The sequence below is a fragment of the Mustelus asterias genome, chromosome 10 (genome assembly GCF_964213995.1).
Source record: "Mustelus asterias chromosome 10, sMusAst1.hap1.1, whole genome shotgun sequence".
NCBI lineage: Eukaryota > Metazoa > Chordata > Chondrichthyes > Carcharhiniformes > Triakidae > Mustelus > Mustelus asterias.
The window spans coordinates 73,079,492-73,096,040 of record NC_135810.1 but is presented as its reverse complement, the minus strand read 5'-3'; the positions used below and the strand labels follow the sequence as shown (position 1 = coordinate 73,096,040).

The 16,549-nt window shown below is 43.9% G+C and overlaps 1 protein-coding gene across 1 annotated transcript in view; it reads left to right on the top strand.

Moving 5' to 3' along the window:
• aff3 (AF4/FMR2 family, member 3) overlaps positions 1 to 16,549 on the top strand; it is a 147,150-nt gene that overhangs the window by 58,278 nt on the left and 72,323 nt on the right. Inside the window, exon 4 of the mRNA XM_078221940.1 lies at positions 15,144 to 15,309. Within this exon, the coding sequence (XP_078078066.1) occupies positions 15,144 to 15,309 (166 nt within the window). The remainder of the gene's footprint in view (positions 1 to 15,143; positions 15,310 to 16,549) is intronic.

Genomic DNA, 16,549 nt, shown 5'->3' with positions numbered 1-16,549 from the left:
CACTCTCTGCCTCCTTTGGGCAAGCCAGTTCTGGATCCACAGGGCAGCAGCCCCTTGGATCCCATGCCCTCTCACATTTTCGAGAAGCCTTGCATGGGGGACCTTATCGAACGCCTTGCTAAAATCCATATAAACCACATCTACTGCTTTCCCTTCATCAATGTGTTTAGTCACATTTTCGAAGAACTCCACCAGGCTCGTAAGGCATGATCTGCCTTTGACAAAGCCATGCTGAGTATTCTTGAGCATACTAAACCTCTCTAAATGCTCATAAATCTTGTCCCTCAGGATCTTCTCCATCAGCTTACCAACCACTGAGGTTAGACTCACCGGTCGGTAATTTCCTGGGCTATCCCTATTCCCCTTCTTGAAAATAGGAACCACATCCGCAATCCTCCAATCCTCCGGCACCTCTCCCGTCTCCATCGATGACGCAAAGATCATCGCCAGAGGCTCTGCAATCTCTTCCCTCACCTCCCACAGTAACCTGGGGTACATCCCATCCGGACCCGGCGACTTATCTATCTTGATGCCATTCAAAGATTCCAGCACAACCTCTTTGTTAAAGTCCACATACTCAATCTTTTCAGTCCACCGCAAGCCCGCAGTACATCCACCAATGTCCTTCTCCTCTGTGAAAAACGAGGCAAAATACTCATTAAGCACCTCTGCCATTTCTACTGGTTCCGTACAGATTTTCCTGCCTTCATCTTTTATAGGCCCTATTCCTTCACGTCTCATCCTTTTACTCTTCACATATTTATAGAACGCCTTAGGGTTTTCCTTAATTCTACTTGCCAAGGCCTTCTCGTGACCCCTTCTGGCTCTCCTAATTTCCTTCTTTAGTCCCTTCCTACAAGCCGTATACTCATCTAGATCTCTATCTTCGCCAAGCTCTCTGAACCTTTTGTACGCTATCCTTTTCTTCTCGACTAGGTCCCGCACAGCTTTCGTGCACCACGGTTCCTTTAACCTACCAACTCCTCCCTGTCTGCTCGGAACATTGTCCTGTAGAACCCTAGCCAGGCATTCCTTGAAAAACTGCCACCTCTCTTCAGTAGATTTCCCCGAGAATACCTCCTTCCAATTTACTCCTCTAATTTGCTGCCTTGTGTCTTCATATTTCCCCTTACTCCATATAAACGCTTTCCTAGCTTGCCTGATCCTCTCTTTTTCCAATGCAAGCATAAAGGAGATAGAGTTATGATCGCTATCCCCAAGATGCTCTGCCACTGAGAGATCTGACACCTGTCCAGGCTCATTGGTCAGTAACAGATCAAGTACAGCCTCTCCTTTTGTAGGCTTGTCCACATGCTGTGTCAGGAAACCCTCCTGAACACACCTAACGAACTCCTCCCCATCCAATCCCTTTACCCTAGGGATATTCCAATCTATGCTTGGGAAATTAAAGTCTCCCATCACAACAACTCTACTATTATTGCAACTCTCCAGGATCTGTTTCCCTATCTGCTCCTCCACCTCCCTGTCACTATTGGGCGGCCCATAGAAAACTCCCAGCAAAGTGATCGACCCCTTCCCACTCCGAACTTCCACCCACAGAGACTCTGTAGACAATCCCTCCACAGCATACACCTTCTCTACAGCTGTTTGCCTTCAGTTTGCCTTCAGTTTAAAAGTTTACTTATTAGTGTCAAAAGTAGGCTTACATTGACACTGCAATGAAGAAAATCCCCTTGTCACACACTCTAGCATCTGTTTGTGTACACTGAGGGAGAATTTAGCATAGCCAATTCACCTAACCAGCACATCTTTCAACTGTTGGAGGAAACCGGAGCACCTGGAGGAAACCCATGCAGACACGGGGAGAATGTGCAGACTCCGCACAGACAGTGACCCAAGTCGGGACTCGAACCTGGTCCCTGGCACTGTGAGGCAGCAGTGCTAACCACTGTGCCACCGTGCTGCCCATAAACCATTTTCATAGTTGGAAATGACAGCGCTAGATTTTTGTGGAAAAGATCCGTCAGTATTTTTTTCAGAAATTCTGTTTTATAATTTTGTAAAAAGTTGGGACGACTTTCATTAGCTGCATGCCATTTCTCTCCTGAACAATGAGCATCAACAGTTGAAAATTTGGAGGGATTCCATGCACCCAATATTTGCTTTTCCCCATGGGCGGCACGATGGCATAGTGGTTAGCACTGCTGCCCCATAGCATCAGGGACCCAAGTTCAATTCCAGCCTCAGGTAACTGTCTGTGTGGAGTTTGCACATTCTTACTGTGTCTGCGTGGGTTTCCTCCGGGTGCTCCGGTTTCTTCCCACAGTCCAAAGATGTGCGGGTTAGGTAGGTTGGCCATGCTAAATTGCCCCTTAGTGTCAGGGGGATTAACAGGGCAAATACATATGGTTACGGGGATAGGACCTGGGTGGGATTGTTGTCGGTGCAGGCTCGATGGGCCAAATGGCCTCTTTCTGTACTGTATGAATTTTATGATTCCCACCTTGGAATCCTGTTCCCCACCACTCCCAAAAGATCTTGGTTAGCAGTCTGCTATCAATAATAGCCAGCCAGTTCTCATCCTCACTTGAGCAGCGAGCAGCTGTGGGGTGCCCATTTTCACAGTTAGAGTCTCACAGAAAAAATGCTAATCATGTTTGGATACTGCTGATACCTTACCTTTCAACAGCTAAACCAAAAGTCTCTATTGATGTTGACCAGTGTTTAGTGAATGATCTTTTTTTCATTATGGGCATCATTGGCAAAGTCAGCATTTAGTGTCTGTCCCTAAGTGTGCTTGAGAAGTGGTGGTGAGCTGCCTTCTTAAACCTTTGCAGTCCATGTGGTGTAAATACGCCCATAGTGCTGTTAATATGAAAGTTCCAGGATTTTCTGCAGAGCAAAGATAGAGGAATGAAGGCATAGTTAAAAGCCAGGATGCTGTGTAACTTGGAGGTGGAAGTGCTTCCATGCACCCACTGTACTTCTACTTCTAGGTGGTATACGTCATGAATGTTGAAGTTGCTGTCAAAGAAGCCTGTGCAAAGCATCTGGTAGATTATACAGATTGCAGCCATGATATGCCAAGTGGAGGGAGTAAAGGTTGAAGATAATGGGGGGAATTTTACCATTTTGAGTCTAAGTGCCGGATCTGGGCGTCAAATAGCTCCGCGCCTGGAATTCTCTTTCCAGCACGCCCATACGCGTTTTGCCGGCTCTGGCCCGATCCGCACTGTGTGCGGGACTTAGCGCTGCCGGACCGATCGGAGCTCTGAACTGTGCATGCGCAGTGCGAAAAAAATCTGACAGCGCGCCCGGGTGCGAAAAAAAAAGCAGAAAGCGGAGAGAGCGGCTCTCTGACGGTCATCCTCTGGTCGGGGGCAGTGGGGGGGGGTGGTGGGAGGGGAGGGAGTGTGACCAATCATCCCTGAGGGCGGGGTGGGGGGGGGGGGGGTGGAGAGGGGGTGTGACGTATCATCCCCTGGGGGGGGGGGGGTGGGCGGGAGGGGGTGTGACCGATCATCCCCTGGGGGGGGGGGGGGGGGGTGTGACGTCTCATCCCCTGGGGGGTGGGTGAAGAGGGGGTGTGACCGATCATCCCCTGGGTGGGGGGGGGGGGGGGGGGGGGGGGCGGTGGAGAGGGGGCGGGGGGGGTGGAGAGGGGGTGTGACCGATCATCCCCTGGGGTAGAGGGGGGGAGGAGAGGACGTGTGACGTCTTATCCTCTGGTCGGGTTCTGCTGCCTGTCTGCGGCCGATCCCTCCTGGCACCATCACTGGTACACTACAAGCCACAGCCATCTCTCCCGCTCTCTCACACCTGCTGGGAAGAGTAATCTGTGGCTGGTAGTGTACCAGTAATGGTTTTGCAGGTCGGTCACAGAGCGGACGCGGATCGGGCCAGAAGACGGTAAAGTGGGATTTGGCAGTAGAGTTGGGCACCCGGTTCATTAAGTTGATTTAAATGCATGCAAATGCATTTAAGGCGTCGGGCCACCCGACTCGGGCGTGAGCCGGACCTGCGCCCGAATCGGGTGTCGGTAAAGCCGCGATCTGCTCGGAATCGGGTGCAGATTGCGGTATAGACCCGACGCCCAACTTTACCGTGACGGGCGCAAAGCTTTGGTAAAATCAGGCCCAATGAATAGAGTTGCAATCAAGCAATTGCCTTGTCCTAAATCCTCAGTACCGCTGGAATGGCACTCATCCGAAGTGTTTCATCACACCACTGACTTTTTTTTAAAGTTTATTTATTCGGTGCTTTGCTTTGACAAAGGGTTATCTGAACTCGAAACGTCAGCTCTTTTCTCTCCTTACAGATGCTTCCAGACCTGCTGAGATTTTTCAGCATTTTCCCTTTTGGTTTCAGATTCCAGCATCCGCAGTAGAAATCATAGAAACCCTACAGTACAGAAAGAGGCCATTCGGCCCATCGAGTCTGTACCGACCACAATCCCACCCAGGCCCTACCACCATATCCCTCCAGATTTTACCCACTAATCCCTCCACCCTACGCATCTCAGGACACTAAGGGCAATTTTTTTAGCATGGCCAATCAACCTAACTCGCACATCTTTGGACTGTGGGAGGAAACTGGAGCACCCGGAGGAAACCCACGCAGACACGAGGAGAATGTGCAAACTCCACACAGACAGTGACCCAAGCCGGGAATCGAAGCAGTGCTAACCACTGTGCTACCGTGCCGCGTAATTTGCTTTTATCTCCAGGATTTTGATGGTTGAGGATTCGATGATGGTATTGCCATTGAATGTCAAGGGCAGATAGTTAGATTCTCTCTTAAATATGTTCATTGCTGGGCATTTGGATGGCATGAGTTTGTTTGCAATTATCAGCAAAGCCTGAATACTGTCCAGATCGTGTTGCACATTGGAATGGACTACTTTTCTATCCAAGAAGTCATGAATGGAACTGAACATTGTGCAATCTTCAGCAATCATTCCCAGTTCAGATTTTATGATGAAGGGAAGATCACTGGGGAACAGCTGAAGATGGTTGTGCCTAGGATACTGCAGAGTGGAACCCTTGCAGCTATGTCCTGGGACTGAGATGATCGGCCTCCAATAACAACATTCCTTTGAACTAGATATGATTCCTACCAGTGGAGAATTTTAACCTCACTCTTGATTCCCATTAATTTCAATTTTACCAGGACTTATTAATACAACACTCAGTCAAATGCTGCCTTAATGCCAAAGGCAGTCTTTCTCTGCTTTGGCTATGTTTGGACTGAGGCTGTATTGGGGTTTGGAGCAGAGGGGCCCTGGCAGAACACAAACTGTGAATTAGTGAGCAAGCCCACTTGATATTATTGTCGACCACACCTTCCATCACAGTAGACTGTCAGGGTGGCAACTGGTCAGATTGGATTTGTCCTGGTTTTTGTGGGCAGGACATAACTGGGCAATTTTCCACTTTGTCAGATAGATGCCAGTGTTGTAGTTGTACTGGAACAGCTTGGTCAGAGGTGCAGGTAGTTCTATAATGCAAGAACTGCAGCTATCTCTGAACCTGTAGCCTTCCAGTGTTTTCAGCTCTTTTTTTGATATCATGTGGGGTGAATTGAAGTGATTGAATGCTGGCTTCTCTGATAGTGTGGACTTCTGGAGGAGATGAATTATCCAGTGAGCGATTCAGATGTCACCAACACTTCAGCCTTGCCTTTTGTCCTTATTCTTAGGCAGTCCCTCAGAGTCGAGGATGACTTGCTTCCACACTAAAAATTAGTTCTCAGGTAACTGAGGAGTCCAATGTGCAACTTACTGTCTCTGTCACAGGTGTGCTGCTCCTCCGTGCATCTCCAGCCGCCTGATTTCTGGCGTCATCGACTCCGTGCCAGAAATCAGCGCGGGGATGAACAAATTATTCCATTGAGGATTAACATATCATTAGTGGGCCCGGGACTGAAGTCTCTAAGCCTGTCAGCCCCCCCCCCCCCCCCCCTCCCCCGCCAGGAGTATTTCACTCCAACGGGGTTTGCAACAGCTCCCCACTAGCAGTGAGCTGGTGGCCTGACCCCGCTGGAGTGAAGGGGGACCTTAAAGGCCCCCCAGGAGGTCAGCAGGGGTAAGGGGGGTGCCCCTGGGCATTGCCAGCTTGCCTGCTGGCACTGTCCAAGGGGCAAAGTGCAATGCCCAGGATTTAAATTTCCCAGTTGAACTCACCTCCTGAACATTAGTCTAGGCCCCGACATCGGGCAGTGCCAAGGGGACAGGGCCAGAGGGGGCAGGGCCTAATGGGGCGAGGCCTCTCGGGCTGATCTGTGGAGGTGGGCAAGTCGGGAGATGGGGGGGTTGCTGTGCTGGCCAGTGATCCGGAGGCTGGCCGTGCAGGCTACTGTGTCTGTGCCAATCTCCGCTCTGACAGATTGGCCTATGCGCAGTGGACCACTCTACGCAATGCTGCCGGCCTCTCCAGTGGGAATAGGCTCCATCCAGAGCTTTCTAATGAGATTCACGCTAGTGCACTCTGCAGTGCATAGAGATTGGGAGATTTATTTTGAAAATCCCGCTGAAAAATCCAGCGGGATTTACTCCAGTTTTTATGCGAATTCGGCACTTAGATTTTTTGGGGGAGAATCCCACTCGTAGTATTTTGCCACAACTAAGTGGTTGGCTAGGCAGGTACATTTGAGAGTGAACAAATTTCTGCTGGTTTGGAGTCACATATAGGTCAGATGAGGTAAGGATAGCACATTTGGTTGTCTAAAGGACAATAGTGAACCAGATGGGATTTTATGATAATCTGGTAGTTTCATAGTCATCTTTATTAATGCTAGCTTTTTATTCCAGATTTATTTAATTAACTGAATTTAAATTTCCCAGTTACCGTGATAGGATTTGAACTCACCTCCTGAATATTAGTCTAGGCCTTTGGATTACTACTCACTTAACATGACCACAATACTACCACATCTTCAATAGTAAGAATTATATCATATAGATCCTTCATTTTATTTGGATCATAGTCATACTTAATGATAGGAAAGGTGTTTTCAGATTAAAATATTGGGCAGGATTTTCCACACACCGCCCACCTCCCCCCACCCCCCCCCCCCCGCCCCGCCCCCTCCCCCCCATCCCCACAGTGTGCTTTGTGGCGGCAGAGGCAGCCCGCCATTGGCCAGCAGTAGGATCTTCCAGTCCCACTGCTGTCAATGGATTTTCCTGTAATTCACACCCTTTGTTGCCGAGGAACCCGTGGTGGGGGGGTTGCCATCAACAGGACTAGAAGATCCCACTACCTAGCCAGAAAATTTTGGCCATTGTGACCATACCTGTTGTGTTACTGCCTGAAATGAAAATTATTTTACAAATCAGAAAATTTTATGTTCTGCAAAAATATGCACTATGCTTTTTATTCATGCATATAATGTTTCTCTGTTGTATGTTATAAGTTACATTATGTGACTGTGCAGTGATATTTCTTATTCAGTACGAGAAACCTTGGCAAAGATATTCTTCTTCCAGTGCTTTGCCTGAATGCCAAGTACAATAGAATTCCTGTGGTTGTCACACTGAATACATTTAAATAACCCCAATAAGCTCCCAAAGCTTTTTGATCCCAGTGCTGAAAATTCACCAGAGACAAGCAGTAAAATCAGTGACATTAAGGCAACATAAGGAGATTTAAAAGGGTGTACTCACTTAAAGTGAATTAAGTAGCTGCATCTGAAGAGAATAATTTTGATAGTCTTTTAAAAACTGCACTCAGTGTTTATTTCAGCTTTTATAGAAGGCTGCAAATCATAGTATCAGCATAGTGACAATAGAGGCAGGAACTGAGTCTGTGGTCTCATGATGGAGTGATGCAGATTTAAATCCTGTTTTTAATTGTTGACAAAATGATGGCGCCACAGCATGAAATGAGTCCGAGTGTCACCATGTTTCACATTCCAGGATGTCCTCCTGAGAGGACAGTAGAGCTGAATGCCTGGGGAAAGATATCAGCTAAAATCATCCCTCAAGACGTGGGAATAGCTCTTAGAAGAAGATGGCACACATTAAGGAAATTGCCAAGGCATCATTGTAACAGGAGTTACTTTTTTAATTGAAGGGAACAAACAGGATTCCAAACTTATTGGGGGTAATTTGAACTTTTCATGATGGTGTAAAACGGGTGATACCAGGTGGGCTGACTGTTACACTGGGACAGATGAGTTGTTTCTGAAATCAATAGCTATTTGTCATGTAAATGTGGAGAGGTGAGCAAGAAGAAAACAGGGGAAAATCCTACAGTCAGACTCCATGCTCCAGACACACCCTCTCCGCACATTGTCCAAATAATTGCTCTTCCAGCAGGGAAAGCACATAGATGAATTTACGTTCCTGTTATTGAAAGAAAGAAGGAATTGTCAGTATTGGAGTACTAAGAAGAATTGTGGATGTGCATGTCAAGGTAAAATTGGCTTTCCAGAGTATGTAATATGGCAGAGGTGAGTGAAGTAATAATGAGAAGACTCATGAGTGTGGAGTGCTTCATTAAGAGTGGAAGATGTTGGAGTGAAATACGGTGCAGTTACAGTAGAAAGTGCTTGTAATCCAGGAGAGTAGGGTAGTAAGTGTTGGGGCAACAGGTTATGCAAGACTAGGCAGATAAATCAGAGCAGATTTAGGAAACTTAACTCAGCTATCCTTGTTAGGTCATTAAATGTATTCTTGCATTGCAGCTATGTTCTTGGGTCAATGCTCAGGCACTGATCCATTCTGCCAACACTAACCATTTGTGCCTGGCAACTTACATTTACCTGCCACTTGGTGGGTAGAAGATATCCTTCTTTCTTGCTGACCTTACCCAAGAAATCTTGTCACATTTTCAAAAAAATTGTGGCAGGTTCTGTAGCTTGTCCTGAATCTGCCATTGTCCATAATAATAGTTGCTTGCAGCTAAAGTGTAGCCCCAATTTAACAAAGGTTTACTTGTGGAATACCTTTGTTAAATTGGATATAAAATATGTGCAAAGGAAAAACTGGGACCTCAGACAGGGAATTGGAGCACTTCCTTTACCTTTGACACCATGAAACAGTGCTTGTAAAGAGACAATGCTTAGTACCATGCTTGACGGGCACCACTTGAAATGCATGTAAAAATCAAAATCACACAATAATTGAAATAACTTCCATAATACAGCTCTGACAAAATTGACCATGGCCTGAAATTTGATGTTGTTAGGCCAACTTGGAAGCCCCTTAAAAATGGCAGGCGGGCCTAATTCTGGGGTACCCATCCTCCATTCCCATTTTCAACTATTTTTGCTTGCACAGGATAAGGGAGTGGGCAGGCTGCACTCCTGCCTCTGCTCTAAGAATGTTTGGTTCTCAGCACCTCAGGGAGTCATGAACTATAGGAGAACTCCAGTCCCAAAAGAAGAATCAAAAATAAGCAGAAATCCTACCCCTGGAATTCTTTCAAGAACAAGCTTTGAAATACAGGCTTTGAAATACAAAGAAAACCTGTTCTTTCAGTTTCAATAGTTGGATATTGTATTTAAGTTAAATGTGTTTTTACTGCACTGACTGATTGCAAGGGTTTTCTCTGCAAAGCTAGATTTATCAGCATTCTATAAGTGTTGAGATGAAAAGAGCAATTATGCATTCATAACTGAAGAAAATAGTGCTTAGGAACTTTAAGTGTCATGAAAATTGAAAAGCAACTATTTTCCTTTACAAGAATCAAATAGACACCTACGTCTGGCATACCTGGATTGACAGCTTATCTGACATAGAGTGGAAAAAAAGCATAGCCTTCTGTTTTTGCAATTTTAATAGACTTCATTGTTTGTGAGCTATAATAGTTTATTATGACAGCTGAGCCCATTATGAATGCTTGACTGAGTTTCTAAAGCTATAGAACCATTTATCTCAATATGGGGCTATGTAAGTAGTTTAATAATTTATAGAGTTCATCAAAAGGATTACCTGTCTTTTATATGGCTTATGATTGACCACCTGAGGGGATTTAATATTTTAATAGGTTTCGAACCTATGAATGAGAAACATTTCAGTGTGAAGTGTGTTCAAATGATCGTTAGGGGTTTTTAAATGCCATTTCAAAATCATAGTCCCTGAAGTCTACCCATGATGGATACTGGGTGAGTTGCTATGGGGGAATACATGGGATTTATGAGGGGGCAAGGAGGGGGCATAAGGGCATGAGCTGTGGCTGGGAAAGATTGAGAAGGGTGAGGGGTGAGGATTTGGCAGCCTGTCATGCATCACTAAAACTAAAGCATTAAAGGCTTCCATTATTTTCTCTCCTTGCTGTTGTGACTACCACAGAAACATTCCGGCTCCTAACTGCTACTCTATTCCACTCCTGATGTTTCCAGCCCTCCTCTTTAAGGAGCTGCTGCAGGCCCATGGTGATCTGGGAAGTCCTCCCAGATTTCCAGTTCTTATGTACAATAGGCAGCATGGTGAGAACCAGTAGCTGACCTCTAGCATGCAAATGAAGACTGACCTCAAAAAATTGATTGAACCTCCTGCCAACTATATTGAGCAGGTAGAGTGGATACCTTACCTAAATCTATTTGTGAGAATTTTTTAAATGATCTGAAAGTTCTTTCATCAACTTGCGGTGAAGTACAATAACTGCCATCTACCTCTGTAGTATCTTGATTATTCTATATATAATTTAGGTCTAATATTACACCACATTCATGAATGCAGTGTGCATCTTCAGAAGTTATTCATGGGGGTGTGGCCTCTCTAGGCCAAAATGTTAATGCCACAAGATTGCACTCTGAATTGTCTGTGGTTTCACTGCTACAGATGCTGCTTTTTGCTGTAGCAACATGGCATCTACGCGGCAAGAACACTCATTTGATGCAACCCTCGCCAAGCACCATCTTGGTGAGGGCATTAGCTTGTGTGTTAAGAATGTGCGCCTAAAATACATGGACAGATCCGGCACCAATCAGAGCTCAGCTGTTTTGACACCAGCACTACCATTTTTGACATTGATACACTCGTCAACATCTTCTCTGAAATTCACTCAGCTGAGCATGCATCCACAGCACAAAGAACTCCTCACATGTGCCACGTAAAGAGATCATCAACAGCTTGCAGGTTAATCATTAATTCCTACTGGCTCTGTGTGAGCTTGTAGAATTGTTTGGTGCTTTGCAGAATTGGTTAAAGTTATGAGATTACCAGAGTTTCTGATCTATTGTATCAAACACAACCTGGCCATGACGAGGGCACAGCCCTTGCCACCAGGTATTCAGTGAGCAGTTCAGGACCAGGAGGATGACAAGTAGGAAAATAATTTAGTTCTGCTGCAGAGATCTTAGTTGGGGACTCTGATGGAGCAGCATACAGAGAGAGGCCAATGATTATGCACACGCAATTGCTTGTTGCATTGACAGACCTGCCAGAAAGAAATGTACAAGGGTGATTATTCCATATTTGTCTGGAATATTGGACGGTTTGTTGAATAAAGTTATTTGGAATTGTTGTTGTACAGTAGTTTTATTTCAGCATTGTGGCCAAAAGGAAACTGTGATAGTCCAAAAGAGAGGGATGATAAGGTGTGGTATAGTATGTTTGTACTTGGGTTCAGTGGAAATGTAGTTGAACACAGTAATGGACAGCCTGGAGGATGTACCAGTTACCTTCTCCCTTCCACCTGTTCCTCCTCTTCTGCCTCCTTAGCTGCTCGCCATGCCTGTCTGTATGTTGTTAAGTTGTAAGTTGTGCTAGTCTTGCATGTGCTGAAGCATGTAGCCACTCAGCCCTATGGTTAATCATAGAGTCCCTACAGTGCCGAAGGAGGCCACTTGGCCCATCGAGTCTGCACCAACTCTCCGACAGAGCATCTTATCCAAGCCCTGTCCCCATATCCCACGCATTTACCCTGCTAATTCCCCTAACCTACACGTCTTTTGGACACTAAGGGGCAATTTACTATGGCCAATTCACCTACCCTTGGACTGTGGGAGGAAATCAGAGCAACGGGAGGAAATATAATACATCAGTATCATTTAAACTAGCAGGCAACATAAAATTTGCATGCTGCCTGCATCACTACAAATCAACAAAGGTTAATCTTATATCATGATCCCCATTGCCAATTACCAGTCTCATCCAATTTTTGTCTTTTAATCTTAATTTAGTTAAATAAACCTGGTGTATTCTAAAGCCATAGTAAAGTAACTTATGAGTTTTCCTTGGTTTTGTTAATTCACATGAAGCTGAAGTCAGACATTGTTGATGCCTTCTTTAACCCGCTAGAAAAGCAAACATTTGGCATCAGAGGGAAACAAACTCTCATCTGGCTCAGTTTTTTAAATAAATGTTTTAAATGACTTAGGTACAGAGTTAAGAGAAATGAACAGAAAATGTTTGATTTACCAAGATATTAATGTCTCAGTAATTACATTGGCGGCCTGTAGATATTGTGCTCATTCTCGAAAGGTGGCAGTTGTTGATCTACGAAAGGTCAGACATGCAAGATGATGGTTTTAAAGGGTAAGGAATGAATTTATGGCATTGTGTTGTTAATCGATAATCTTTGGAATTTCCATCCACAGAACAGTGGAGACTTTGTCGTTGATATCTATTCGAGGGCGTCTTGGACAGATTTTTGATCTACAAGGTAGTCAGAGGTTATGGGGTCAGGCAAGAGGGTTAAGGTCACAATCAGATAAGCCATGGTCATGTTGAATGGCAGAGCAGCTCAAAAACCAAATAGCCTACTCCTGCTCCTATTTCTTAGGTTCGCCGATAGATGCTACAACAGATATTAAAGACTACATCCTAGAAAATATTCAAAATCTAAATTTTACTTGAATGAGATAGGATACACCTTAAAACGATTAAATTCATGGAGTCTGGAAGGAAGCTCCCTTATGTATTTTGCAACTACAAAAGAAGTATGGACTATCCAGCAAGAAAATCTACAGATCTCCTGAGGTAATCAAAATATGCAGCAAAATGAATCAGATTAACGCCACAACCAAAGAGTCACCAAGAAATATATACCATGTTGCCTATCCAGCATGGTAGTTTTAGACTCTGTGCATCACAGCTGAGCTTTTGTCCAGTATTTGGCAAAACGACACTTGAATGAGCTCCCTGCACCTGTTCCTTTCCCCAGATATATTAATTAAGCCATGATAGTAAAAAGAGAATTAAAGGCCAAGCATTTATAACAAATTAGATAAATTGTCAGTTCAGAAACAAATCAACTTAAATAAACACAATTACAATGGTATGAAGGTAGAGCTAGCTCAAGTGAACTGGGAAATTAGGTTACTAAATAAAAACAGAAAATGCTGGTAGAATGCTCATAGAATGCCTACAGTGCAGAAACAATCCATTCAGCCCATTGAGTCTGCATCAATACTTAAGCATCTTTCCCTCTAACTTTCCCACTCTATCCCTCTAACCCCACACATTTACCTGCCTTTCCAGGCAGAGAAACAGGCAATAATGATGCAGCTATGTTTCAGGAAAAAAAACTTGTTTTGACCCTAAAGAAACACTCAATCAAGTGATTCTAACAGTAAGACAGACAATGATAAGGTTATTCTAAAGATAACATTTTTTTTAAATTTGAGACTTCTGTAAACAAATCAGTCAGTTTTGCATGACCATCAATGAGTGGAGACCTTTGATAGGTTTCCTCATAACTAAGACAAGGCAGAAACTATGCTTTATATTTTTGATTGTAAGTATAAATTAGATCGCTATTTGCTTGAATATCCATCCTACTTTCATTTTCTGAGTGGATTTGAAGTATGCACTTCCTTCTGGACAAAGTAATTCGTATTTATATTTAGATGGATGAGTTTATATTGCATTTACAGTATGTAATATTCAAAACATTACTATAATGTAATCCAAGATTTAAGCTTATAATAAAGTATTAAAAAGTAATTATTGTTAGAAGTTATAGTCTCACTCATATTTTATTCTCACTCACTATATTTTATTCTACGATATTTCTGTTTTTTTCTAAATACTCCTAAGAGAGCGGATATGTCATCTTAAGACCAATAGTTAGCATAGCTAACTTAAGCTCTTATGATGATTTCAAATCTCTTCTAGTTGAAAATTTAAACTGACTACAGGTTCAACTGAATAAATTTACCTTGCTGGATGTGAGGGTGGGGAGGTGGGGGGACGGGGGGGCGGGGAAGAGTAAGGTTAGCAGAATGCAAAACACACAAGAAAACCTTTACAAGATTGAATTCACATACCTCCTCGGCTCTCTTCTGAGCCTGATGCTCCTTGACGCAGACTGTTCCCAGTGATGGCCTCAAATATCTTCCAAAATCCAGGAGTTAACTTAGAGACTAATGTGAGTGTAGCACTAAGTCTGAGGACATGATGTTGGTTCTATTTTAACAACCCATTATCATTGACCATAGGGAATAGGGCATTCACATTGGCCATATAATTTTATTTTAAAAAGTTTTGATCATAATAGTTTCAAAGAGACATTGATTCAGTAGAAGTCGTAGATGGAAGAGTAACAAAAATGCTTTTTGTTCATAGATCACAGTGCTCTGTGGACAACTTCACAAATGAAATTATAATTCAGCAAAATAGAAACAGGCAGATGGACAGGCTTTGAAGTTGAAGGCATAAATAGGTGCAGCAAATTGACCGCTGGTTATAATATGACCCATCTAAGGAAAGGAAAATAAAGCAAAGTGTGAAATGGATGGCTAATTCACAAACATTTTGATTACTTAAAATATTAAAGTAAAAGATATGAATGTTAACTGAGGTTGCAGTGACAGTTACTAATCTCAGCTAAAATATCAACTCACAGACTGCAGCATTCATTTATAGTGTCTAGCTGTGAAGTTGATCCTGAGGTTTAGCCAACAGCTGTGCACACGTGTCTTTAAACCTATGAGTAGAACTCTGTTCCTAGCCTGTAACATTTTGATGAGAGAGCTCTTGCTCTCAAGCATCCAATTAACCTCTGTTCCCAATCCAATGACCTTCTAAGCATATTTTATAGTAGCCTTGGATTAAGTGTCAAATTAAAATAAATGGTTTCCTCCAGAAGATCTAGAATCAGGACTTTGACCTGGTTACTACAGAAACCACTTCTCAGCAGTGCAGAAGTTATGAACACCCAAGGTGGATATTATTGCCAAGGTTGGAAACAGATACCTGTGTAATTTGTAACCGTTATTATATCTTCGTACAGTAGTCCAATGCAACAGACTCAAGGCACAACTTCAGTTCACTACAGTGATGAGCCAAGCAGTTCCAGTGAATCAGAAAGCAGTTCAGAGTCTGATTCTGAGGTTGAAATTTGCTCAAGTGACGCCAATAGCAGTAAACCTTCACACATCCCTACTCCTGAGGTAGGAGCACATTCCTAAATAACAATTGGTATTAAAGATAAGCAAAAGCATAATAATACCATCAGATCAAGGGGTGATGAGTTCAATGGGGCACATTATTACACACTATAGCTTTGGTTTCATTAAAGCAAAGATATTTATTGTCAGTGCAATAATATTTTTTTAACTCACTTAACTTTTACAATATGTTTAGAACAAAGAACAGTACAGCACAGGAACAGGCCCTTCGGCCCACCAAGTCTGTGCCGACACAGATGCCTCTCTAATCCAATATTTTCTTGTCTCTACATGGTCCATATCCCTCTATTCCCTGCCTATTCATGTATCAATCCAGATGACACTTGTTATCAAATCTGCTTCCACCACCTCCTCTGGCAGCACGTTCCAGGCATTCACCACCCCCGGGTGAAAAACTTGCCCCTCACATCTCTTTTAAACTTTCCCCTCTCACTTTCAACCTATGCCCCTGAGAAATTGACCCTTTGACCCTGGGAAAAAGACTCTGACTATCCACTCTATCCAAGCCTGTCATAATCTTGTAAACCTCTATCAGGTCCCCCCTCATCCTCCATTGCTCCAATGAAAGCAATACAAGGTTGTTCAACCTTTCTTCACAGTCCATATCCTCCAAATTAGGCAGTATCCTGGTAGGTTTCTTCTGCACCCTTTCCAATGTATCAACATCCTTCCAGTAGTGTGGCGGCCAGAATCATACACAATACTCCAAATGCAGCCAAACCAAAGTCTTATACAACTGCAACATGATTTTCCAATTCCTATACTCAACACCCTGACCGATGAAGGCCAGCATGCCATACACCTTCTAGACCACCTCGTCCACCTGAGTTGCTACCTTCAGGGACCTGTAGATCTGCACGCCTAGATCCCTCAGTATGCTAAGGGCTCTACCATTTACTGTATACTTTCCTTCTGTCGTAGACCTTCCAAATCGCATCACCCCACATTTGTCCAGGTTAAATTCCATCCGCTATCTTTCGGCCCAGATCTCCAACCGATTTATATCCTGCTGTAGTCTCTGACAATCCTCCTCACTATCCGCTACTCCCCAATTTTTGTCTCATCTGCAAATTTACTAATCAGACCATCTACATTTTCCTCCAAATCATTTATATATGTTACAAACAACAGAGGCCCCAGCACTGATCCTTGTGGAACACCGTTTGTCACAGACCTCCAGTTAGGAAAGTACCCTTCCATTGCTACTTTCTGCTTTCTATGCCCAAGC